Source organism: Cynocephalus volans, chromosome 8 (genome assembly GCF_027409185.1).
Source record: "Cynocephalus volans isolate mCynVol1 chromosome 8, mCynVol1.pri, whole genome shotgun sequence".
Lineage (NCBI taxonomy): Eukaryota > Metazoa > Chordata > Mammalia > Dermoptera > Cynocephalidae > Cynocephalus > Cynocephalus volans.
In genome coordinates this window covers 141034563-141060817 of record NC_084467.1, presented here as the reverse complement: position 1 = coordinate 141060817, position 26255 = coordinate 141034563, and the positions used below count along the sequence as shown (strand labels likewise).

At 41.1% G+C, this 26255-nt stretch overlaps 1 protein-coding gene and 1 pseudogene across 1 annotated transcript; both read right to left on the bottom strand.

Moving 5' to 3' along the window:
- Window positions 1-1628: 1628 nt before the first annotated feature.
- On the bottom strand, window positions 1629-16164 carry LOC134384406 (ATP-dependent RNA helicase A-like; annotated as a pseudogene).
- A 3774-nt stretch (window positions 16165-19938) lies between these two features.
- LOC134383398 (liprin-alpha-1-like) lies at window positions 19939-23205 on the bottom strand. Its single transcript, XM_063104387.1, has 2 exons — window positions 22273-23205; window positions 19939-22149 (listed from the first exon to the last, which is right to left on the bottom strand). The coding sequence occupies exons 1-2, from the start codon at window positions 23203-23205 to the stop codon at window positions 19939-19941; spliced, it is 3144 nt and encodes a 1047-aa protein (XP_062960457.1).
- Window positions 23206-26255: the final 3050 nt, after the last annotated feature.

The window sequence follows — 26255 nt, the reverse complement described above, 5'->3', positions numbered from 1 at the left end:
AAGGAGGGCACAAACGAGATTAATTTTTTCCTTGCAAACTGATGTTGGTATTCTGCTGCTGCAAGCTTCAGCATCATCTCACCCCCTTCAAATGAGTTATCCACTGGTAAAGTGTTGATTTCTTTAGGGCACTGTCCCCATAAACTTTCCATAAAGCATTAATGATTTCACCATTCTTCCTCCCAAGCTTCACCCTAAAGTTGTTGTTTATTCGTTCTTCAATTTCAGCAGAACTCACGTTGCTCTGACAGGGGCTCTTTTCAAACTGATGTCTTAACCTTCTTAGTGCCTCAAATTAGATCCTGTTCAGATGTCATAACAAGTAAGAATGAGTTTATTTTGGTGAAAAAAATTTTGAAATCCATGCCGTTTTTTCATAATACATATTTTCCATGAATTTTCTGGAGACCCTTGTATATATGGCTTAAGCAACTAAGTATTTGAAACTCCTGTGATAAAACGAAAATAGTTGAACAGGGAACAGAGAACATGGGATACAGTGGGTTGGGAGTGGGGAATGTTCTTCAGTTTGAAAATTACTGAGTTTTCTTTTTCCTGTGGGATATCTAAGCAGAGATGTATGTCCAGTGAGCAGTTGTTTATATGGGTCTGATGCTCAGAAAGGAAATCTCAGTTGGAGATACAGATTTGAGTGTCTGTAAATAGACAGGAGTCACCAGCTATCAACAGTAACTGCTGAAGGGCATCTAAAGCACAAATGCAGAATGAGAAGAGGGCTTTGAAAAGGACACTAAGACAAAATATAACTTGCCCAAGTTCTCCCAAGTAGCAGAGAACAGAATTAAGATATAAATGTAATTGTCTAATCCAACGCCTTTGCATTCTCCACTATATTGTGCTCTCTTATGAGAAATCAGTGAAAACTCATTGGAAACTATAAAGTGTTAGAAATGTGTAAACATTTCTACTAACATAAAGTAGCTTAACAAATAACCTTTAAAGTATATGTTAATGTAGATAAATTTGTCAAATATCTCCCCTCTTTATGCACTGCTGAAGCTTCACTTACCTTTGTTCTTTGCCTAAATATGATCTTTATTCAAGCGTTCTGTGGATTACCTTTAATTTTTACACTGGAAACTAAATTAGCAAAGAAAATGCTGACCCTGGGTTAGGATTTTTCAAAGACAAAGTTTGGGAGGACGCCAAAATGTTCAGCCATAGGTCAAAATACTTTCATTCATGCAGAGGTCCATGTGACTTGTGCAATGGCCAGTATTTATAGCAAGAGTAGCAATTCAATTCCAAGGGTACTTAACTCTATTTCAAGTGAAGAGATCACTTGGTATATACGTAAAATCAAGAATCAACTACACGGCCAGTATTTAGTGTAATACTTTATTTTCTATTATACTAAATGAAAGCCAAGAAAATATCAAGTTAATTTTAAAGGCAAATCTTTACTCCTTAAAGCAAAAACTACAAACTGTGGTTCTTCTATATTAGTTATATTTTACATAATATAAACAAAATCACTAATGTACCTATAAGCTTGGTTTCCTTAAACTACAATGAACCAGAATGGGTGGAAAATAGGTTTACGTTCTGGTGGCAAATAAACACCTTGGGAAAACACATAGCATGCATTTTTTTTAAAGTGTCTACACGCAGGCATAACCAAGCTTTAATAGCCACCACCTCCTCTTCCTTGTCCAAAGTAGCCACTTCCATAGCCTCCCCTGCCACCTCGCTGGAATCCCCCAGATCCTCTGAAGCCTCCACTAGACCCTCTGTAGTCTCCAGAGCCGCCTCTATAGCCACCTCGGGAACCTCCTCTGTAGCCTCCACCACCACCTCCACCTCCACCATATCCTCCCCGATAGGAGTTGGAGCCACCACCGTAGCCTCCATTCCCATAGCCTCCCCCACCTCTGTAGCCTCCACTACCATAACCTCCACTGCTATAGCCACTGCCGTAGCCCCCACCACCATACCCAGAACCTCCCCTTCTGTATCCACTTCCGTTGTCATATCGAGCCATCTTGGGAGGACGTGGACCATCTCCATACCTGGGAAAAGCACAAAACCAACACTTCAGCAAAGCATTCTTGATACATCTCAAGTAGTCACCAAACACACACATTTAGTCATATTTGAAAATTTAAGGCATAAAGAGAATGAAGTCAAATGCACAAATACAAACTGAAATGAAATAAATCTGCTTTTCCAAAATAGACACAGAAAGTGACATCAATGTTTTTTAAAAATTCTTTCTGGTTCATTATCAAAGGTCTGGAGTCTTGGCAGTATGTCCACAAAACACAACTTAGGATAACCCTCTTTCGCTCAGTTCAACAATATAGTGTTTGGGGCCGAGCCCGTGGCGCACTTGGTAGAGTGCTGCGCTGGGAGCGCAACGACGCTCCCGCCGCGGGTTCGGATCCTATATAGGACTGACCGGTGCACTCACTGGCTGAGTGCCGGTCACGAAAAAACGACAAAAAAAAAAAAAAAAACAATATAGTGTTTGAAGAAAGCAAGTATTATTTTTTAGTATATGTGCTGCCGAAGCGAGCATGAAAGCAAGTATTATTAAATAATACGTAAGGAAGAGTTTCCCAGAGCTGGCAATAAACTATTTGATCTTTATTACCAAATATTTTCTTGCATTAACTCTGAAATATGTTTCTGAAAAATGTCTTTGGTAATCTGTTCACACCTAAATCTGTTTCATATGACAAATAAAATGCGGACTACTGAAAAATTGCAGGGATGGCCGGTTAGCTCAGTTGGTTACAGTTGGTGCTGATAACACCAAGGTCAAGAGTTCAGATTCAGATTTCTGTATCTGCCAACTGACATAAAAAAAAAAAAAACCCGAAAAACTGCAGAAATCTGAGTATTTTACCAACAACCCAATTCAGCGTACGTGAAGCTATTCTTAGAGACTAGCACTACAGTTCAGCAGCTGTCCACATCAGAAATATGCCTGTGATCTCTCTCTTCATCCCTTCACTGCACTGCTCCCCCATTTTAATCCATCGGTAACCAATTCTTAACGAATCGACTACGAACCTGTCTAAACCAGTCACTTCCCCCATTCAATTCTCTCTACTGTAATCTGGACTACCATCATATTTGTACACCCTAAACTTTCTTGTATTTGTCCTGTCTGTTCTAGTTTCTGGACTTTTGTCTTTCATAGAAGTAGGTTATATGTGCAGCCTCTTTGCTCACCACCCCTCCTGCCAAAAATAATCTCTCTTTTCCTTGAACACCCACGCGCACTTCATTTGTAACTGCCTATGACACTTAGTTTCTATTTTTGTTTTTGAAGATTCCCCTTCTTAAGAATTCTTCCATACATCTGACCAACTGGGAGGTCCACAATATGGCATAAGAGCACAGTTTTAGGAGCCACACTGCCTGGGTTTGAATTTGATATACCAGTTAGCAGCTGGATGACCTTGGGTCTTAACTTATCTGCACCTATTTTCTTTATTTGTATTAAAGGGAATAATAATCTATATTAGAAAAGCACTAGGCAGAGTGCCTGGAACACACTAAGTACTTTGTGTTTAATAAATAAAGTTTAAAAAGTAATTAACTCACTTATAACAAAAATGGAAAACCAGAATCCATAAAGTACTTAATAATTCTGCTATATTAAAATTATAATGGTTTACAACTAAATACAGTAAGTGATCGTTGATAAGGAGATTAAAGAACATTTATGGATAAATAATTTGAAAATTTTTAATACATTTGTATATTATATAGTATTATTGGAATACTTAACTTTTTAGAGTGTGACTGTGATAGTGTGGCCATGTTCTTAAAAGACAAATGAAATATATGGATGTAAAATGTAAGTGTTTGCAACTTCATCACAAATGATTAAGCAAATGTCACAAAATGACAAAAGTTAGTGAACCTAAATAAAGACTATATGGGTGTACGCTGTACTATTCTTCTGTCTTTTCTGTAGATATCAAATATTTCCAAATAAAAAATTACAGGCCAAAAAAAAAAAAAAAAAAAAAAAGAAGAGAAAAAACCAGAAGCAAATAAAACATTTTAAAAATTAAGAGAAATTTCATACTTCTTTCCTTTAATATATCCATGGCCTTCTATTTTCCAAAGATAAACCCTGATGCTTTTCACTTAAGGAAGAAGTAATTTAACCCCTCATCAGAATTTTCTTTAGAGATGTGACTGAGGACTGTATAGGCTGTCACTTCGAAGCCATGTGACCCACTCTGGACTATGTATATACTTTTAATAAGGTCATTCTCTATGTTTAACATGCACTGATGTAGTAGACAGGTTATTAATACAGAGACAAACAAAAGTAAATTACATTCTTTTGTTCTGAATGCGTTAGCCAGAACTAAATTCCATAGTTAGTGCTTGTCTAGAATTCTGCCTCTATCAATGAACTCTGGTATTCTAGGCCTGCATAAGATTTCTATCTTCTGCTCGGTTCAAAGAGCAGTTAATGCGGTACTTACCGTGTACTGCCAATCATAAGGTTGATACCAGCAGCCGAAGGCCTAGAGATCTGGCGAATTGTGTTCAGCATACGTTCATTTACAGGGTCCAACTGGCTGAGGATATCAGGTTGTTTGGTGACTTCAACAACCAGAGCCTCCATCGCTGCTCGAAGAGCAGTGATGCAGGAAGCAGCTTCATGAGATATTTGCAGTTTGATCCTAAAACGGAGAAAAACAACTTAAAAAAAATAAGAGAGGGAATACAAGCAGAAAAAGACTTATTTCTCAATTTCACTCATGGCAATCACGCAATAAATTTAACTTCTTAACAAGTATGAATTCTTTAAACTATTGTAATAGCCTCAGACGTAGGCAAGTATTAACAAGGATGAAGAGTAACAATGGGCTGGCTGGTATCCCAGTTGGTTAGAGCACAGTGCTGGTAACACCAAGGCCCTGGGTTCAATCCCTGTACCAGCCAGCTGCCAAAAAAAAAAAAAAAAAAGAAAATAATTTGCAGCAACCTCTTGCAATTCACTGCTAGTTATTGGCAGGAATCTTAAACCATTAAATCTATCAAGCCAAATATGGCTATCAATACAGATCAGCCTCCAATAAAAGAATAAATTAAGAAACTCAGAATGTTGGAGTTTTCTAGGTTTTCAAGACTATGGCTAAACCTATTGACTGTCCACTAAGCACTATTCCATTTTTGCCAGGTGCTTATCACAAGTTTCTGACCAATGTAGAGAGTACGCAAAAGAGGTACCCAAGATCCAGTTAGATTCTAATTCCATGATGACAGTATTCACAGGGGTGGAGGCAGATCAAATTCCTAATGCACTTGCTTCTACTGGTATAGTTAATTTAAGAATTTAGTTTATAACAAACCATACTACCAAGATTTGCCACTCTCCAAGAAAAGAGGTTATAAAGCACTACATTTGAGCCATCATATTTTGCCATGTTTGTTTCACAAATTAGATGAGCCCCTGAATTCCATCACATCTCAATTCTAAGACTTCAGTTTGGAGTTCACATCTGAAAATCCGTACCAGTCATCTACAAGCACAATCTGCCCATCGGATTGGACTTTCTTGGAGGCAAAGAGAAGTAACTGCAGAGGGGTGACTAAGGTCATGCCTTTAGCAGAGATGGCTTGGGTTCGAATCTGTGGATGGAGAAAGAAGCAAGAGGGAAACAATCGACATTCCAACTGCCAATATTGCCATATAATTACAACTATGCTTTAGACATTAAAACTCATGTTCCCAATTATTAGTAAATACAGACAACTTGTATTTTCAATGTAAACTTTTCTAAACTAATATTTTCTTACCTTTTCACCAAATACAAAGAAGGGAGACGGGTACTTCATGTCTTGGCTGCTAAAAGGACAATTAACAGATGATTTGTGGATAAGTGCATTACGCCCTTCAGTGGTGGGAATCTTTCTCTTTTCCTTATGATAGCATACGTTGGGGTACACACCAAAAGCCAGGAGAGAGATAACAACATCCAAGTTATTATCTGGTCCAGTGTTAGTAAATACTTGTGTTAGCAAACAATCTGTTGAGGAAGAAGAAGAAAAAAAAATCAGGTAACTAGCTAATCTTCATGTCACTCCACTGAAGAGAATTAAGAGAACTGACTTCTCCCCCAACCCTCATTTTCAAATAACCCATCTATAAAACTTTCTCTCTTCTCAGAACGCTTGCACCCAATTAAGTTCAAGGAGAAATTTTGCTGAATCTCCACAATCAGAAAACTAAAATGTCTCTTATTCTCTTACAGACTTAACCATAACATAAGACTGAGATGTTACTTTAAAAAATATCCCAATCAGCCATCTACTCTCAGAATAATAGAATGAAAGGACCACAGTCAAAGTATTTATCTGCTACTCTTTTCATTTTTTTTTTTCTTTTTTGGTGGTTGGCCAGTACAGGGATCTGAACCCTTGACCTTGATACTGTAAAACTGTGCTCTAACCAACTGCCACCCTTAAATAGTTGTTGCTTGTAGAGAAGATGGAGTGAAAGTCTAAGAGGACACGCACGGTCATGAAGGCTGTTTTCATCCCGAGTACACTTCATGAGTGCTACATCATCGATTAGAAACTGTGAGAGTTGACACGTGAAGAGCACAGACATAGTTTGCTTTAGGCAAACCCGAGTTCTAGTCTTACAACCTCCTAATTGAATGAATTTGGACAAGTAATTTACACTTGTGTCTGTTTTGTTATCTACAAAATAAGGTAATAACATCTGCATCTCAGGATTGTTGTAAAGATTCTATCATATAAAAAATGCTCTTTCCCTTTCTCTTGATTATTGAGAAAAGCTTACAACAGAAGAGAACTACTTTGTTTAGTTATTTAGGTTATATCTTTATAAAACTTGCCATCTTGCCCAAAAACCTTGTCTCTCAACTAAACAGATCCGAATTCTGGTAATGCATTCTGGTTCTTGACATTTTAGGAAATAATTCTCTTAACACAGTTGGAAAAGAAAAGTATAAAGCTCAACTTTATATCAAGAAACTAATAGTTGGATTATTCTTTCTACATCACAAGGTCCTCTGTAATTGTCTCTACATTACAAGTTTAAATTAAAGCCATTTAAAATGGACTGATAAATCCCTTCTCAAACTATTACTTGAGGTTATTCAACAAGGTGCTCATTCTGAAAGCAACAGCAGTGTTTATGAGATAAATAGAGAGATTTAAAAAAACTTCTGTTGGTCGAAGCAGCACAACGCTTAAAACATTTATCATCTGTCTACTACACCGCAATTGCTTTCACTGCCTTTAGGCATCATAACCTTATGCTTCCTTTTTTTAAAAACTGAATTAATGTGAAAAACTGATGTTGCCACAATTCAAAGAACTGAGAAATAGCTGGAAACACAGAAAAATAATAGGGTCTAAAGTTTGAAGCTCAAGTATAATGCACTGCCAATGTGCATGTAGTACATAAATGTCACTTCAAATATCATCTAAAGAATGGGAAAAGTCTTACCTTCGGGAAATCCAGAATTAATCAGAATCTCTTTGAGCTGAACTTTGGCTTCCCAAGTCATTCTCAGTGTAGCCATATTGAGTCTCTTGTGCTCACAAAAACGTATCTCTGCTTCTTCTCCACCCATTCTAAAATAAATTGGTATGATACGGAGTTATTCTCACAGGCCAGAGAACTAGACACTAGACACAGTTCACCCAAATCTCACAATAATTCTCTTTCAAGCCCATACCTAGCATCATCCCAGGCCTGAAATACTGACAAAAGGGCCACATGATCAGAAAATCTGTTTCCAGCAAAATTTCGATGGACATAGCCCAGCCGCTTCCCTTCACTGATGAAAGGCTCTGGAAAGCAGGTAGCAGCAGAAATGGTACAGACGGCATCTCCCACACTGAAACACAAACAGTTAAATTCAGACTAGACTACAATCTTGTTGCCAGCAGCTTGGGCAGTATTGACAACTGTGGGTCATGTGCTTCAGAGTCTTTACCGGCTTTGATACTGCTTTTATTAGCACTGAAATTGGCTTAACAAAGAACTTTACAGTTGCTCTCTCCAGAAGCAGAAAGGGAAAAAGTAATGACTTCTAACATTAATGGCTGCATATTTACCACAAATTATGACCAAGTATTATATTTTTCCTTTCCTATTCTCTCTCCTCCATTTTACCAAATCTCTTAATCTTCAAAACTTTCTGATAAAATATACCCTTTTCCTAATGCTATTCTCTTTCAAGGAACAACTAAATTAACCGCCTGGGAGAAAATGCCCTTCCCTTTTGAGAAATCAGTGCTCCTTCTCCCACAGTGTTTCTTACTTCATACTTCTCTCGGTACCTAGGTACGCCACTTCTCTTAATAACATTTAGTTTTTTCTTCTGTCTGAGCCCATCCTGCTTTTATGGAGAAGGGGATAAGCTTCTAAAACTGTCCTACCCACTCAACTATAACCAGTTAAACAAAGCACTTACTAGAAAATACACCCCATTATCATCATTTTGCCAAGACGGGGCTCGATGGGGAGTTTAGCCAGGATTCTTCCCAGAGGAGTCAACTCATCATTGGCATCTAATGCATCAAGCTCTGTGGGGAGATATTCCTTGGTGAGCAGAAATAGTAATAAACACTCCTTTAACCTATGCAAAGATGAAACATTTCTTTGTATATTAAGGTTAAAGATAGTGCACTTAAGATTTCATCACTGGTCAAGCCGACTGTTAGCAGTATGTCCACAGCCAACAATTCTCTCCACTCAAACACAGAAATACTGAACAAAACTAAACTCTGGAGTGCATAATACAAAGAAGGATTAGAACCAGACCAGGTAGTTTGTAAAGTTGAAAACAGTCCATGAAAAGTCTATAAACACAGTAGTAATTGTAAAAGCAGCATAAGTACCTACACGCCATAAATCTGACTTGCATCTGTTGATGACTTTTAGAGAAAAAAATGAAATCTGGAGAAGAAAAATCTGAAGTTCACATAGCAAATTCAAGTGCAGATCCATCTGGCTCCAAGGGCCTTATTTTTTTCACTATACTTTACTGCTTCTATAATAAGTCTGACAAACAACCAGGCAAGTAACTAAGCCAGCTGCTCAGGTCCTGAGACAGGAGTCATGGGCCTCAGCCCCGATCCTTCCCCCATCGCACCCCTGCCCCGCAACAACATCTTAGAATGTACTTATTAGCCACGTGGGTTTCTTTGGGCTGTGTGACTTATCTACTCATATCCTTCACCAAATTTCTGATTAGATTTTTCTAACTCATTTTTAAGAGTTCTTTTTGCATTAAGGATGTAAATCTTTGAGTGTTAAATCTGTTACTTATCAACTGACTTCAAATTTAATTTGTGATGTTTCCCTTCGTTTCTACGTTGAGAAAATAATTTGCTATCTAAACATTAAATAAAAAAAAAGTTTGAAAAGAAAAAATAAATGTTCTAAGACATGCACACAAAATGGTGTGGGTATCATGAGTAATTCATGTTCTAATATTTAAGTACTAACTGAAAAATGACATCCTGACCTTTTAAAAATACTTTTTAAAAATAAATCTCATTATCCCCTTCTCTCATGGGGTTCACTATAACAGATAGTGACCATACCAAGTCCCTAAGGTAACACTGGAAGCCTTCTTATCACAGTCCTGTTGACTGTACCTTCACCTATACCTTCATCTTGATTCTTCTGTTAAATGTTACCTGCCAGGATAAGACAGACAGCATAAATGAACACCTGTGTTCAGTATGTCTGCACTTGTAAGTACCTCTGAGAGTGTGCTCTGCTTCAATCACAGCATCCAAAGGTGGAGGTTCAATTGCCTTGGCCAGGAATTGGCCGATTCCTCCCAGACGCAGAAGTTTGATGCTCAAAGCAATTTCATGCAATGGTGTTCAGAACATCTCTGGTGTCATGTGGGTTTCAAGTCTAAGAGAAAACAAGCATAAAATAACAATTCTCCTTGTGTATTTGCAGATGGTAGTTTAATAAGATCTTTGCAGAAAGATAATCTGGGAGACAGAGCTACCTTTTCCTCATCCCTTAGCACAGAGCTTTTTATCACTCACTACAAACACTTTCTCTGGACAAGATTTAAGCTGGCTGAGTAGCAGCTTCTGACTTTACCCTTACAACCTGATGGCATTTTCAGCTGAGGAGTGAAGGAGGATGAAAAAATGATCCAAAGTCCCTAATGTCGTTACCCCCACCTATGGCTTCTTCAGGTCTCATCTGCTGACAAACACGGGTTAAAAATGGTAACGAGACTTTTAGTGGTAGACAAAACCTCCACAACCTCCCCATCTTCCTAGTCCATATAATTTTAGTGCCACTGGAAAGGATATTACAGGTAATCTAACCCTTTAAAATTCTAATAAATAAGTTATTATAATAAATTAACATGATAATAGCAAACATTTACTGAGAGCTTACTATGTGCCAGGCACTGTTCTAAGTATTCTGCATTAACGTATTTAATTCTCACACCAACCCTTTGGGTTAGGTATTATTTACCATCTTCCTTTTACAAGTGAGACAACAGGTTAAGTAACTTAATGTCATTTTATAGAATGGGAGAAACAGAGGCCTAATGAGTGTAAATACTTATGATGAATTGTATTAGGCACAAACACTATGAAAACTCAGGTATCTACACTTCTAATTCAGGCTTGTTCCCTATAAACCATTCATGATAAAGATTCATGGGGAACATTTACATGTGATTCCAAACACTGCTCGCAAGACTTAAATCAGCTTAAATCAGGCTAACATACATGCACATGACATCTGTTTCTCATCCTATAGAGAAAAATACAAAAATCCCTTAATAGGGGTCAATTCATGCCGTTACTAACTAGCAGGTGGTTTTACTCTAAGATGTTAAAGAGTAAGTACTTGTTCCTTCAGTTCAAGGGACAATCTAATGTTTAAAAAGAATGAGATGTCTTCCAAATGTTACAGCCAGTCTCCTGAGTTAACTTCTGATGGTCAAGTAAATCTATACTTACAACTGCCAAGGAGCCATATGTTACCAACATAAAAGCAAATCAAGCATCTTTGATTTTTTTCTTCAGCATATTTTATATATCTGGTCACCTATATCATTCTATCCCACGTTACTTTACTGACGTATGCCACGTGGATGTCCAGAAACATATAATTACAAATATATCTTAAATCTATAATTCAGAAAGATAAGAATATTTTTAATCAGTAGGTCCCATCCACCAACATTCCCAAAAAGGCCCTGTAGTATAAATGGAAATGGACAGAATTAAGAGACTTGGATTTCAGTCCTGGCTCTGGTACAGTCTTGGGGAAATCAGCTAAACTCCCTAAGCTTTAATTTCCTTATCCAAACAATGCCTTCTACTTCCCAGGGACATGATGAAGATTATATGAGACAAGTTAGTGGTAACACAGAGGAGAAAAAAGAAGAAATATTCTATAAATACAAAGATATTGTTATTTTAACTTACATTTTTCATGAAGTTAACCACTCTATAAATATCAGTAATTCCAAAGTGACAAAGCTATGTGGAACCAAAAAAATGTCCATATATTGTACTTTTAGTAGGTAAAATGGTATCAAACACAGCACCATCGAAAATTTCTGATTTCTCTTCATTCGTATCACAATCTTGTTATCCAAGCTAAGCTTCCTCCAATATATTTAATTGGAGGTATTTATGCACTGAGTTCATTAAGTTCACAGCAGGGTATAAGGAGGCTGGGGGGACTGCACATTGTGAGGATGTTTAAAGTGTTAGAAAAAAACTTCAGTTTTTATTGAAGAATTGGTCTTACCTCTCAAAACGAGCTCGACTACGGAGGTGAAAGCAGAATCCAGGCCGTACACGGCCAGCTTGCCCTTTCCGCTGCTCAAGGTTTGTTTTGGATGCCCATACTGTAGCATAGTTAGTCAATTGTTGTGAGCAGTGAACAGTTTCACTTTCTGTCTAAATAGTAAAGAGCGGTTAACATATGTACAACCAATAACTATTACATGAGTAAATCCACTTAGTGGTGGATACTCTCCATACCTACCTTTCATGCCTATTTGTGAATGGCACAATTAAGAATCAGCAATTTGACTCTACACCCTCCTAGCTGTCAACATACATGTGCTAGTTACGAGCTGGATTGCCTTGGCCAAGTTAAATAACCTTTTTGTGCCTTATCTTCCTCATTTGAAAATGTACTACTGCTATCTACCTTACAGGTTTTTATGAGTATTTATAAACATTGACGTGAATTAGTAAATATAAAGCATTCACGTAGGATCTGGTACATACATGTAAGTGCGTGATAATTATTCAAGCCATCTCTACTCTAAAGTTTAATGTAATTTTTAGGATATCTATGATCTAAAGGTTATATGCGGAACCGGAATATGTGGACGATGTCACACCACACCTCATCAAGCAGTGCCTGTGTGGTCCTGAAACTAAGCAACTTCAGATTCCTTCAGTGTCGCACACACAGGCAGCTATTTCTAAATGACTGGCATTGGCATAGAATGCTACTCACCATTCCCTAAAATGGGCATGGGCAGGTTATTTTCAGTTGCCAGGACAGGTTGAGGATCTACATAGAAAAGACATGGGGCACAGTTAGATATAACCAAATTTCAACTTTGTCGTCCTCTATGCATATCAATTTCCATATAATTACCTTATATACAACACCTCCCTGTGTATTTCCCAGGGTCATCTCATACCAAATACAAAGTCACTGAATTCTTAAAGGAGTGTCCATCAGGTAGGACACCTGTCAGGTACTAAGTATTGGTCATCCTTACACAACAAACAGCATCCATTGTGTGGCAGTGGTCAATGGAAACACCCAACGGGAAATAAGCAAAACACCAGCAGACAAAAGCAGCAGGAAGCAGTCAGAAGTTACAGTGTTAAGGTTTGTCACTTTCGACCATGACAAATGATAGATATGATCAACATGAACAATTACTCTTAATTATCAATTACCTATTTATAGATGGACAATAATTTTGAAGTACAGAACACAAGAGTTTAAAAATAAGGTGTTTTTGATTCTGTTAACTGATAAGAAGTTTCCAGTTGGTAACAATGGGACAGTCAAACAGGTTCCCTGGGAACTTACTTGCAGGAATCAATGACATAAACAACATCATTTATAGTAATGCTTGTTTCAGCAATATTTGTGGACAAAATAACCTGTGAAAAAACGATATAAGAAAAATCATATCAGAAAATTTTCCTATTCCGTACTTGAAAGGACTGATTTGCTTGCTTATTTAACAAATGACGAAAGAATTACAGAAGTCTTAAAAAATCACTCACCCCTTAACTGGATAATGAGAAACTTACTAAGTTCAGCAAGAAAAGATTCCTTTTTCTCTCCTCAATTGAGATGGGTTACAAGGCTGGTAACATTTGCAGGCTATGTCACTTACAACCTCATCATTGTAACAGTTAATATTTACCTTGGTTGGGGCCGAGCCGTGGCGCACTTGGGAGAGTGTGGCGCTGGGAGCACGGCGACGCTCCCACCGCGGGTTCGGATCCTATATAGGAATGGCCGGTGCACTCACTGGTTGAGTGCCGGTCACGAAAAAGACACACACACACACACACACACACACACACACACACACACACACACACACACACACACACACACACACACACACACACACACACACAATTTACCTTAGTTATTCCAACTGGTACTGGATCAAATACTTTGCGCTGCTCCTCTCTGCTCCTCTCGAGGAATCTGAGAATGCAGAGGCAGAATCTGATAACGATGACTTCCTGTAACAATACAGAAAGGTTAAGGACTAAAAATAGGGCTGGTCAATTCCAAATGCTTCTGCATAGTATAAATCAAATTCCAGCCAGGCAAAAAAACCAGCACAGCTCCAGGAACATTAAGGGTTTCAATGTACTTAAGCAGAGCTTCAATGAGTTCAAAAGGAGTTTCCTGCAAAAAATAGAGATATATTTTAGATTGTCTCAATTACTACAGCTCATAAGAAAAGTCTTCTAGATTTGTTCTTTATGTTCAAATGAAATCGAATGTCATTAATAATTCTAGCTGACTAATCATATACTAACATACAGAATTTCCAAAAATATAGAATCTACATCCATATAGAATTTTTCTACTGACTAATGTTTTCTATAGGACATGACTAAAACTCAAGGACAAACTTTTAAATTTGACTCTGAAACTTCTAATGGCTCCTTCTACTGAGTATATTTCTTTCTTAAGACTATTAACTCTTGGTTTTTAAAAAATATTTTCCTTACTGATCAATGAACTCCTCCTTATCATCTAATAATCTTGGGTCATCTTCATCTATCTCTGAAATAATGTAGTCTGAATTTTCCAAAAGGTCTGCCTTAGACTTAGAATCAACGATAAACCAAGACCTAGGTAATAAGAAACAAAGTTGTTACATTTGGTTGTTTTTTCCTGTTAAACTTTCTAAATTGTTATTCATCCTCGGGTCTTCTGAATTGAAATATACAATCTCAGGTTATTTTCTATCAAATTCTACATTGCTAGCTGTCTTAGCCCATTTATTCTATTCAAATTTTCAGATGCAAGATCCATTTTTATACTATCATTTGTCCACCTCTCAAGCATCACTCTTACATTTTATACAGGCTCCCAAGTACCAAGTTTTTACAGTCTTTCCTGTATTTCTAAATATGGATCTAACCAACCTTTCAGAGGATAAAAGAACTTTAAAGAAGGAAAATGTGAAAATTCAGATGAAGCATTCAAGATGAAAGATTGGTTTCTGGTGTCTTGGACCACAGAAGTCTTAAAAAATCACTCACCCCTTAACTGGATAATGAGAAACTTACTAAGTTCAGCAAGAAAAGATTCCTTTTTCTCTCCTCAATTGAGATGCGTTACAAGGCTGGTAACATTTGCAGGCTATGTCACTTACAACCTCATCATTGTAACAGTTAATATTTACCTTGGTTGGGGCAGAGCCCTGGCGCTCTTGGGAGCGCGCGGCGCTTCTCTTGGGAGCGCGCGGCGCTTCTCTTGGGAGCGCGCGGCGCTTCTCTTGGGAGCGCGCGGCGCTTCTCTTGGGAGCGCGCGGCGCTTCTCTTGGGAGCGCGCGGCGCTTCTCTTGGGAGCGCGCGGCGCTTCTCTTGGGAGCGCGCGGCGCTTCTCTTGGGAGCGCGCGGCGCTTCTCTTGGGAGCGCGCGGCGCTTCTCTTGGGAGCGAGTGGTGTTCTTCATGCATTTAAAAAAGTATCATAGGCCGACCCCGTGGCGCACTTGGGAGAGTGCGGCGCTGGGAGCGCAGCAGTGCTCCCGCCGCAGGTTCGGATCCTATATAAGGATGGCCGGTGCACTGGCGGTGCGGCCGGTCACAAAAAGACAAAAAAAAAAAATAAATAAATAAAAATAAAAAAAATAAAAAAAAAAATAAAAAAGTATCAGATGGTGCAATGACTCCCACATGCAGAGTTCTTGTAATTCCAGTTCTGAATATGCTGGGTTCAGGCTTTGTACAGAATCGGGAACCTCTAAAGTTATCTTGCTAAAACAAGAATGTTTTCAGCTGCAAAGAATTAAATTTCCAAGGCTTCTCGATGTTGGAATATTTGCCACACAGTGATTTATGATGTTAGGGCTAGACTGATGTATATCATAACGTATGCTGTTTCTACTTCTAGGTTCCCCAAACTGGCCACTATTTAGGAATCAACTTCCTATGGCAGAAGAAAACATCTCTGCCCACATTCATTCCACCTGCGCCCTTTTCTGCCTTCCTGACATTTTTACACAGGAAAAATACCATCTTTTAGAATAATAAAATCTGAATCAGATAGAAAAAAGGAAATTTTCCCTAGGGCAGATTTATTACAATCATTGAATTCAGAAGAGAAGAGAATTTAAAGTAGGGCTATTAACCATGTAGAGCTTTTACACCATGAGTCTTCATTCTTTGAAGTGTACATGAGATTATGATATCTACCTATCTATCTGTCTAAATTTACATAAGGAGGTTTAAAACTCCTCAGGAAATGATGCTTTCTTTCTTTCTTTAACCACTAATATAATGTCAAAATAGCTTCTGTTTCCTTTTCTTTAATTGAATCTCATCACTTCCCTTCTGGAAAGCCAAGTTTTATTTCTCAAGCTCTTTACCACAGTAGCGCTTTGAATTGTTGAAATCATTCTGCGTTCATTTCCACACACCCAGATGATAGGACATGGATGTCTTTTAATCTTTTCCCAGAAGTTGTAAATAGCGACACCAGATTTTAGTGGCTGGTAAAGGATTATGTAAATTGTAGTAATCTAAGATATTGGACACACTTTAAAGAAAAGGGAACTGAGTTAAAGAAAGTTGGATGTGATTCTTTAATGCCTGGGAAACTTTACAGTGGAGTGTATTAAAAAATTCTTCCCAGAGAGTTTGCAATCAATATTCATTCCAGTAAATTCAAATACCCTAAGCAGGTGATTGAAATTAATCTGAATGGTTGTAACAAAAATGGGGAAAAGGAGGAAGGAGGGGTGAAGAACAGAGCAAAAATAAGATTCAAGACTCCAAATATAGAGGAATTAAAGGTTATAATGTCAAAGGGATTTTTTTTAAGTAAAAAAATAAGAAAGAAGTAATATGCCACATAAAAGAGCCTGAGATGGTCTTTTAAATATCCCTGCAAAAAACAAAACAAACAAACAAAAAAACCAGTACATTTAAGGGACACGGGTAGAATGCTCCTGAGCAGAAATTCATGTTCTAATAACTGAGGAAGAGTAAAACAGCATTGATGAATGGTGGCATGACTGTCTCCTAGGTTTTCTACATGTTGGAGAAAGGTAAACAGTACACTCATCCTGCAGCCTTGCAGATGATGAAAATGACCACATTTGTCTGTGTCACAGTAATAAGACGACAGAAGTACACGAAGAACTAGAGTATGGTGTCACTGCTGTGACTCATGTTGTAGAGTGTTTTTACTCTGAGATCTTGTAATTTGGCATTATTTCCACTAAACTGTGCTGTCTTGCCTGGCTATTGCTTTATTATTGAATAAACACCCTGAGCAAGGTCCCCAAACAGCTGTTAGAAATGTGGAAGTTACACGTGTTTCCTGGGGAAGGAGGTGGGTTGAAGGATGTGAGGCAAGGAGAAGATGACCAAATTGGTCAGGACCGTCAGGGTGAACCTGCTCCCTGTTCTCAGTAGCATTTGTCTCACTAACACAAACTACATTCTAATGGTGAAAACTGTAGAAGGCTGCAGCAATTTATTCAGTAGTGGCCTGTTTACATATGAAAACTCCTTTCTTAGACTGTGGGGAATTAGAGAATGAGGTATTGAAGTCCTTGAAGGATAATTTTGGTGACTAGTGGTGTCCTTTTTTAATAATAGCTAGAATTTATTGACTGCTTAGTAGGAATAGTCCCTGTGTTAAGAACTGTGTAAACTTTTAAAATTCTCATAATGACTCTATGTATTATTATCCCCATTTTAAAGCAGAAGACGGGGACATAGAGAAATGAAGGAACGTGTCTGAGGTCATCCAATGAATAAGTGAAAGAGCTTGGATTTAACCCAGGCCTTAACCTCTACGCTACGTGGCTTCTACTTCCTTCTCACTGATGAAAATGAAAATACTTCTCTTAAGTACTTGGTTTGGGAATGAAAGTCAGGTGTGTAAATAACCTTGACTATGGGTAATTGGTTTCAGGCTCATCTCATCCTACTCTTGGCCCTCTCCCCATATTTACTCTGTATTTCGGTGTGTCTTCCTATACATCCTTATGCTTCCTCCTCCTTGCCTTGGAGCTTTTTCTCTTCTGTAAGTGCCCTGTGACCCCTGCCCCACTCTTGCCCTCTGTTGCTTAGACCTGACTCTAGCTTCATTTGCATTTATTTCTTTGGCTCTCTCTCTCATTCCCTCCTTCACTTCCCTTCCCAGTGCTATCATCCCTACTTAGTACTAGTATCAAAGTATGATGATGCAAGAAAGCCATGCAAGATGACCTTGGCAAGGGCCGGCCTGTGGCTCACTCGGGAGAGTGCGGTGCTGATAACACCAGGGCCACAGGTTCGGATCCTATATAGGGATGGCCGGTTAGCTCACTGGGTGAGCGTGGTGCTGACAACAAGATGACCTTGACAAGTTCAGATAATAATGTTTCCATACTATCCAGCCGGTGGTCTCAGAGGCAGCTTCGATCTGACAACCCTCCCTGAAACAGACGGAAACTGTTCTGTGACTGAGAGAACAAGGTGGAGGGTCTGACTCAGAGTCAGTGTCAAGGTTGACTTAGCCTTCATTTCCTGAAGGACCCAGTACATTAGATTTTGTTTTGTTTTGTTTTGTCATGGTAATTTTATTTCTTGGCTTGGAGGTTACACATCGTGGTAGAGATGACTTCATACCTAGAAAATTTTTATTAAACATTTTACCAATTCTAGAGTATTTTACCATCTTGGGGATTTTAATATGATTTAATACATTTAGCTAAAATCCCTGCACTCATTAAAAATCTGTGGTTTGAGCATAACTACTGCCTAAACACTCTTGCTCTACACTACGTGCCTGAAGGTCCCCGAGGGTGGCTGGAAGTTTTGCATGATTTCCTTATACTCTCAGCCAAGGCATCTGTCTGGTATCTTCTTCCATTGTTATGAAGTGTGATTCTCGTTGGCTGGGAAATCAACGTGTACAGCAGATCCCATAGTGCTCCGTTCCTTCCCTCTCTTTCTATTCTTCAGCTACACAGTTCTTCAAGTCTCTTTAAAATTCATGTTTGGCTCTCTGCCACCTCAGGACCTTTGCCTCCGCTGTCGCCCCAGAGTCTTCCCCCTGCTGACTCCTCCTAACCCTTATGATCCCAGCTTTAGCTTTATTTCCTCTGGGAAGCTCTCCCTGAAGCCTTCGCCAGGTTAGCTCCCTCTGAAGTTAAATGCTTCCATGGGGCTCAACTTCCCTATTATGATAGTCATCACATAAATAATTAGTTTTTTGTAAATATAAATAAAGAGTACTCAATAAGTATCAGTTTAATTAGTGAATTAATTCTGCCCAGGAGTCTGTTTTCTTAGAAGGAAAAACCTTAGAAACTGCGTTAGTAGGTTGCACACGTTGCCATCTGAGCATGTCTTCCTTCCTCTACGGGCCACTGCAGTGGGTTGGAAAAGGCTCATGCACTGTGGTTCTGCATATTGCCAAGGGTGCCTGAGGTGCACAACACAGTTCTAGTTGTCCCCTCGGCTGTCTGGTTTGGGCTTCTGCCCCTGGCCACCTACTCCCTGTGCTTACAAGATTTACACCTCCCCTTGAGACAGAAGTTTTGCTCTGTAACCCACCAAAGATGACTGTAAGAGGAGGTCATGTCCTGGCTTTTCTCCTTCCTGAGTTTAGATTATGTCACAATCTTAATCTTTCCATTTGGTTTCTGAAATTACTTTTTTAGTCTTCACATTCAAGAATCATCTCTTGGAGTTAATACTTTTATTATTTTTATATTTTTTATTCATTTTTTCTTCTCTGTAATGGTTTATCATTAAAAAATTAAACAATAATAATTACTATAAATGTATAATTTACAAAAGCCCTATATTTGTCCATAGGGTTTATACATATAAGCATTACAGTACATTCATTTGAAAAACTAAAATTAGTTATAAGAACATGAATTGATTTGAAAGGATATTTATAGCCTGGATATACATAAAAAAGTAAGTAACTATATAAATAAAGAGTCATAAGTTTACATAAATATAAGAAGCATTAAATTCTAAAATATTTTCTCTATGGTATTCCTGAATTTTCACTAATTAAAAACTCTGTAATAAAATATCTTAAGGTCCATATAACAAGTATTAAGAGATTAAAGAGTCCGTTGCATTCTAAAATGTAGTCTTTGTTGGATTCAAAATGCTGCGTAATCATCTGTAGAAGTAGTGTGGGTAAACAGCAGGAGGCTTTAGCAGGAGTAAATCCTGACTGTGGGAGAATCCAACCTCTGTGTTCCTGACACACTGCCGTCCATCTGCATCTTCTTTGGCTGCGTGGAGAGTGAAGACATAGAAGAAGTAACCTGCAAGTTTGCAGAGAGAGTCCCTGCTGATGCAGCAGCTAAGCCACGAATGTCCTTTGGTCTAAATTTTTTTCTCCATGAAGGTGCTCTCCTAAAGCTTTTATCATCGTCTTCATCAAATCTTCTGTCAGTCCCCATGACCAAAAGGTTGTTAAATTCTCTTTGTAAGACAGCACGAGCCTGTATATTCCGTGTTGGGATCTGTAACAATAGCGCCAGTGCGTTGAAGTCAAAGGTTTCATCTAAGGCCAGAAGGGCACCGTGAACGCCACTCCCTAAAAGATTCTTTGCATATGCTTTAAGGCCAATTGACAGGATCCAGCGAATCACTCGATCATTGCTCCAAACAAGCACATCTTTTACTTCATGCTGACTTTCTTCTCTTTTTCTTTCCAGTTCTTTTCGGTCATAGTTTAATCTTCTCAGGCACATCATTCCACACTGGAAACTGTTTCTGTGGAAACCGTCGACCATTTTCAGCTGCCCGCGGAGGTCCTTCTTGGTCAGGTGGTCCAGCATCCTGGCGTCCACCAGGCACTGCATGAAGTAGCTGCAGTACTGAGGGAGGCCCAGGCTGGGCAGCCACTCGTTCCCAATCCACTCGTGGTTCATGTCCCCATATGCGAGTGTCGTTCGTGACGTGGGAGGGGCGGACGGGCTGGTAAGAGACATGATCTCTTGGATGGCCAGCCTCAGCTTCAGCCTATGCAGGGGGTTGCTGATGCCGATCTCACGCTTCATCTCGGTGTCCGACAGGGTTGACATGATGGCCCCGCTCTTCACGTTGGCTCGGCAGGCAGCCACATACCAGGCGGGCATCCCCACCCAGAGCTCCAACCACACAACTACGGTTGGCCCATCCCACTGGGCAAAAGGCAAACCTTGTCTTTGGGCTTCATTGAGCAATTCATGCTTTTTTGGAAGTTTACGATTTTTTTCAGCCTGTCCTCCCAATTTGCTCAGTGACAAGGCATCTTGAGATGCATTATCTGTCTTTGAAACAGCAGGGTGTCGTAATGATTCTTTGCCAGCTTGTCCAGGTCGGCCCTTTTCTTTCTTGCCAAACAAGCGGCCGATAGAAGACTTGATGCCCTTCTTCTTTGGGGCTTTGTGGCGCGAGTCTTGGCTGCTGTTACTACTGCTGGGATTGCTCACGGGACCATCCTGGGAGCCTGTCGAGTTTCTCACGTCCCTGACGTCCTCATCTTCACCATCAGACACATTGACATCGCTCTCAAAAGCTTGTGCTGCATTTGCTAAGACACTAGCCTGTTGGGCACGTTCCCAATCCTCTTCATTAAGAGTTTGTACCTTGGAAGGCTCATCCCGTAGAGCAGCTAGGCGGCCTTTCTGGGGGCGCCGCAACACTGCACTGGTGCTGTAGGAATCTGTGTGACTGTCTGCCACAGGGCACCTGAAATCTGGGACACTGCCCAAGTGGGGTCGGCCATGATGAAGTGAAGCACCTCTTAGTCTCATTTGGTCTAGTTCAGCCCTCAATGCTTCAATGATTAAGACGAGCTGATTCTTATCATGTTGTGTATCTTCCAATTGCTTTTTTGCATTTTCAACTTCTCCTAACAGAGAATTCTTATCTTCTAGAGCAGCCATTCTCTCTTTCAGATGAAGCTGGAGCCTCTCATTAGATTCTGAAAGAAGCTTGTCAACAGTGTCTGATAAACGTCTATTATGCTCTTCATTCATTTTTTCTCTCTGCCTTGCCCGCTGCAGTTCTTGGTTCTTTTCCTCCAGCTGTGCCTCCATCTGTCTTAACCTTTCTTCAGTGTTGCCCTGTCTCTCTTCAGCCTTCGAGAGCGCTGCCACCCTCTGGGCCAGCTCCGCCTCCACCTCCGGGAGTGTCTCGGCTTTCCTCATGGTCTGCTGCAGCTTTTGCTCCACTAATTCCAGCCGTTCCTGTAACTGGCGGTTTTTATCCTCAGTCTGGCGATGCATAGAGTCTTTGTTTGCAATTTCATTTTCAAGTTTATCATTGAGGTCATGCACAGACATGGCTTCACGCTGTGCAGCGAGGGAGCATTTTTCAAGAGTAGTGATTCTCTCTTCCATGTCTTCCTTTTGGACCATGGCTTCTCGAATGTCCCATTGCAATTTCATGTTCATCTCCTCAGATTTGATCAAGTCTTCCCTGGCCGTGTAAAGATCTTCCTCCAGCTCTGCCACGTGACTGATTCTCTCTTCCATGTCTTCGTTTTGGGCCATGGCTTCACGAATGTCCCTTTGCAATTTCATGTTCATCTCCTCAGATTTGATCAAGTCTTCCCTGGCCGTGTAGAGATCTTCCTCTAGCTTTGCCACGTGACTGGAGAGGGCGGCCAGTTGCTCTTTCATTTGGCTCTGCTCCCTCAATTGCTTGTCTATGACTTCCTGGAGCTCTATTACTTTAGCAAGGTCCTCCTCGTGGCTTAACGAACCATCAGAAGATCTCTTTCCATTCATGCTCAGGGTATTTTCTTGTTCATGGTTCATGTCAAGTGCTCCATCTGTTAGTGTTTTTTTCTGCTTATTCTGTTCTTTAAGAATCTTTAGCTCTTCGTGTGTGGCACCTAATTCTTCTTCTAACAAACCACACCTTTCAAGTGCTACTCGTAATCTCTCTCTCAGCTTTTCATCCAGAGTTTTGTGGTGCTCAAACAACGACTTCAGTGCTTTGAGCACTTCGACTTCGCTGGACACACCTGCTGGGGACTGTGCCTGTCTCTTCACCACGGTCATCCTGAGAGACCTCTCGTGCCTAGAGACAAGGCATTCCAGATGTTCTAAAAGCAGCCTGGTGTTGTTCCTTTCTGCTTTCAGTTCAGCAATTTCTCCTTCCCTTTCAAGGAGCTCCTCCCTGCATACATTCAGTTCCTTCATAAGTGCAGCAAACTCCTGCGGAAGTGCAGTTTTGAGCTGTCTCTGCAAGGAATCTCTTTCATGACCAACTTCATGTAATTTCCCCTGGGTTAATGCCAGCGTTTCTTGAGTCTCTCTAAGAGTGTCAAGAAGTCGGTCCCTTTCTTCTAGCATGGAGACGATCAACTGTTCTATATGTGAATCTGCGTCTGCCTGTGAAGGGGAGCTGGATGCATGGCTCCCACTTCCTCCTGGGGAGCCTTCGGCTTCACTGATGGTTGGCATCACCTCACGCATCATCTGCAAATGAAAGACCCAGACTAGAATCATTAAGAGCAGAATACAGGTTCCCGTAAATCTGCAATTACATAAGTATCTGCAGCTAATACATGAAAGGTTCACAGCCTCTTTATTCTCAGATCTGTAACACTTTGTATGCAAATAAGTTGGGAAAGCATACACCGGCAAATATTAAGTGCAGGAACACACACCATGAAGATACTCACAGGGACAATAACCCTGTGAAGGGGTCAAGACCAGAGGACTGTGTAGGGACCCAAATGCCCCAAGGGATCACACCCCGATCACATAAGCCCTTCTCGGCCACACCCGATCATGGCGCTGGTTGCCCTTCTCTTCCGTATTCTCCTTCCTGCCAGCACGAATTACACACCAATCAACTCCCCCCAAACCCGATGCGGTATGCTAAGTAGGGATTGTATTTTAAGCCAATCAGCTTTCCACTTAAAGCGCTATATATGTGTGTGTGTGTGCTGCCTAATAAACGGGCTCTCTCCGGTGGATCGTCAACTGGTGTTGACTCGTCCTTTCCTTTGGTGCGGAAACCTGGGATGGAGTTTCTCTCGAGCGGCAACACTTTTCAGATCGCAACGACAGCACCTTCCGAGTCGCCCCTCAGGTCTCCCTCGAGCTGTAACACTCCATCCTGCCAGGACTGGCCTCCCTTTCACCGCTCACCATTGACGGTCCACCCTCGTCCATTGTTTTTGGCTCTGGCTTCTTCCACTCACCACTGGCTCATCATTAGGTAAGCCCCCTTTTCTAAAGAGCACCGGCCATTTTCAGGCTACCACAGGGAGTCTAGATTGTCCGGTAGCTCCTAACACCCATACCCACCCCACCATGGTCTTCACGACCACTATAACAGGTTCCAAAGCCCCGGTAAACTTTTACTTTCATTTTTGGAGGTTAAAAGCCCCATTCTGTTCTCTCCTTCCCTCTTTCACCCTCTTGTCCACCACTCTCTTCTAATCTCTGTCCGATTTCCGTCTCTCTCCACTTCCCAGGTCCAGGACCTGACCAGAAAATCCTGGCACTAGGTTCCTTCAGGCACCGGGCTTTTGCCCTAGAGAAGTGGAGGTCTGAGTGACGACCCACACCTCCCTTCTTTCCTCCTGGTTCGTATCTGAACCTGCCGGGACTGACGAGACCTACTGGGGACGACCTCTAGGATCCTGTCTTTCAGAACCGGCCGAAGGATCTGTCTTATCACTAATCTCTGTCCGATTTCTGTCTAAATTCCCATTAAGAGACCAGAATGGGCACTTCCTCCTCCTCCCTAGGGGACTCTCCACTTCAGTGCCTTCTGAACAACCTCACGAACCTTTCCCTCAGGCCGGATATTGAGCCCAAACTCCTCACCAAATTCTGTACACAAGATTGGCCTTATTATCCTTTAGATAATCAAAACACATGGCCCCCTGAGGGCACACTAGATCCTAACATTCTACGAGACCTCTTTAACTACTGCCAGCGCCTAAAAAAATGGAAGGAGATCCCCTACATCGAGGCTTTTTGCCTCTTGGCTCAGAACCCCGCCCTCTGCTCCTCCTGTGCTCCCTCTCAAGTCCTTTTAGCCTGTAAACACTCTTCACAGTCACCCCTCGATCCTTGCACCTTTGACCCTGCTGATGAACCCCCACCTTACCGATCTCCTCCTCCCCCAGTGCCTCCGGCATCCGCTCCTCCTCCACCATTATCCACGTCACCTTCTGCACCTCCAGCGCCATCCACTCCGCCGTCTTTACCCTCACCTACCCCTGACTCACTAAGCCCCCCTTTCACCCGTTCCCGAGGTCCTCCCCCTGCCCCTCTAACAATCGCCCCACTATGTGAGGTAGCTGGGGCTGAAGGAGTAGTTAGGGTCCATGTTCCCTTTTCCCTAGCTGACCTTACAGAATTAGAAAAAAGACTAGGCTCTTTCTCTACCGACCCTACCACCTACATTAAAGAATTCCAATGGATCCTGCAGGCCTACAGCCTCACACATCATGACATCTTCATGCTCCTGGCCAATACCCTCCTCCCTGAGGAACGCCGCAAGGTCTGGGATAAAGCCCAAACCCATGCCACTGACACCCATCGTACCAATCTGGATCAACCACCAGGCCCCCAAGCAGTCCCAGAACAGGAACCTAATTGGGATTATAACATAGCCCAGGGAATCCAGGCTCGAGACCATTTTGCCTCTTGCTTAATAACTGGCCTCAAAAAATCGGCTCACAAGGGTGGTGTCAATTTCCAAAAAATTCAAGAAATTGTTCAAAAAAAGGAGGAAACTCCCTCCGAGTTCCTCAATAGATTAACTCAGGCCTTTCAACAATACACTAATTTAGACCCTAACTCCGAAGACGGCCGGCATGTCCTTATGACCTATTTTCTGGCCCACTCCTACCCCGACATTAAAACTAAACTTAAAAAATTAGAGCAGGGTCCTGCAACCCCTAAGACCGAAATCCTGTCAGAGGCCTTCAAGGTTTTTCATAATCGGGAGGAGGAAACAGAACGTCGAAAACAAAAGGCCGACCACGCCAACTTCCAGATGTTGGCCCGGCTTATCAAACCCCCTGGGCGCCCTCCCACAGCCTCCACCTCTAAGCCTCCACCTGGAGCCTGCTTTAAATGTGGAAAGGAAGGGCATTGGGCCAAAGCTTGCCCCACCCCCAGGCCACCCACCACTCCTTGTCCAAAATGCAAAAAGAAGGGACATTGGGGATCTGATTGCCCCCTTTCCTGAAGGGGTGAGGGACCAACTGCCCCACAGTCCCCCGAACCGTGGACACCACCTATGGTGGGCCTCGCTGAGGAGGACTGATGGAGCCTTGGGCCCTTCCCGACCATCTCTATAACAAAGCAGGAACCCAGGGTATCCATGGTTGTGGACGGCCACCCAATATCTTTCCTCCTGGACACTGGAGCCACCTTTTCGGTCTTAAGGGAATATAAAGGCCCCACCACCTCCAGCAGCTCTCCTATAGTCAGGGTAGGAGGTAAACAAATCTTTCCCCCCAAAACCCCTCTTTTAACCTGCTGCCTTCAAGGCACTCAAT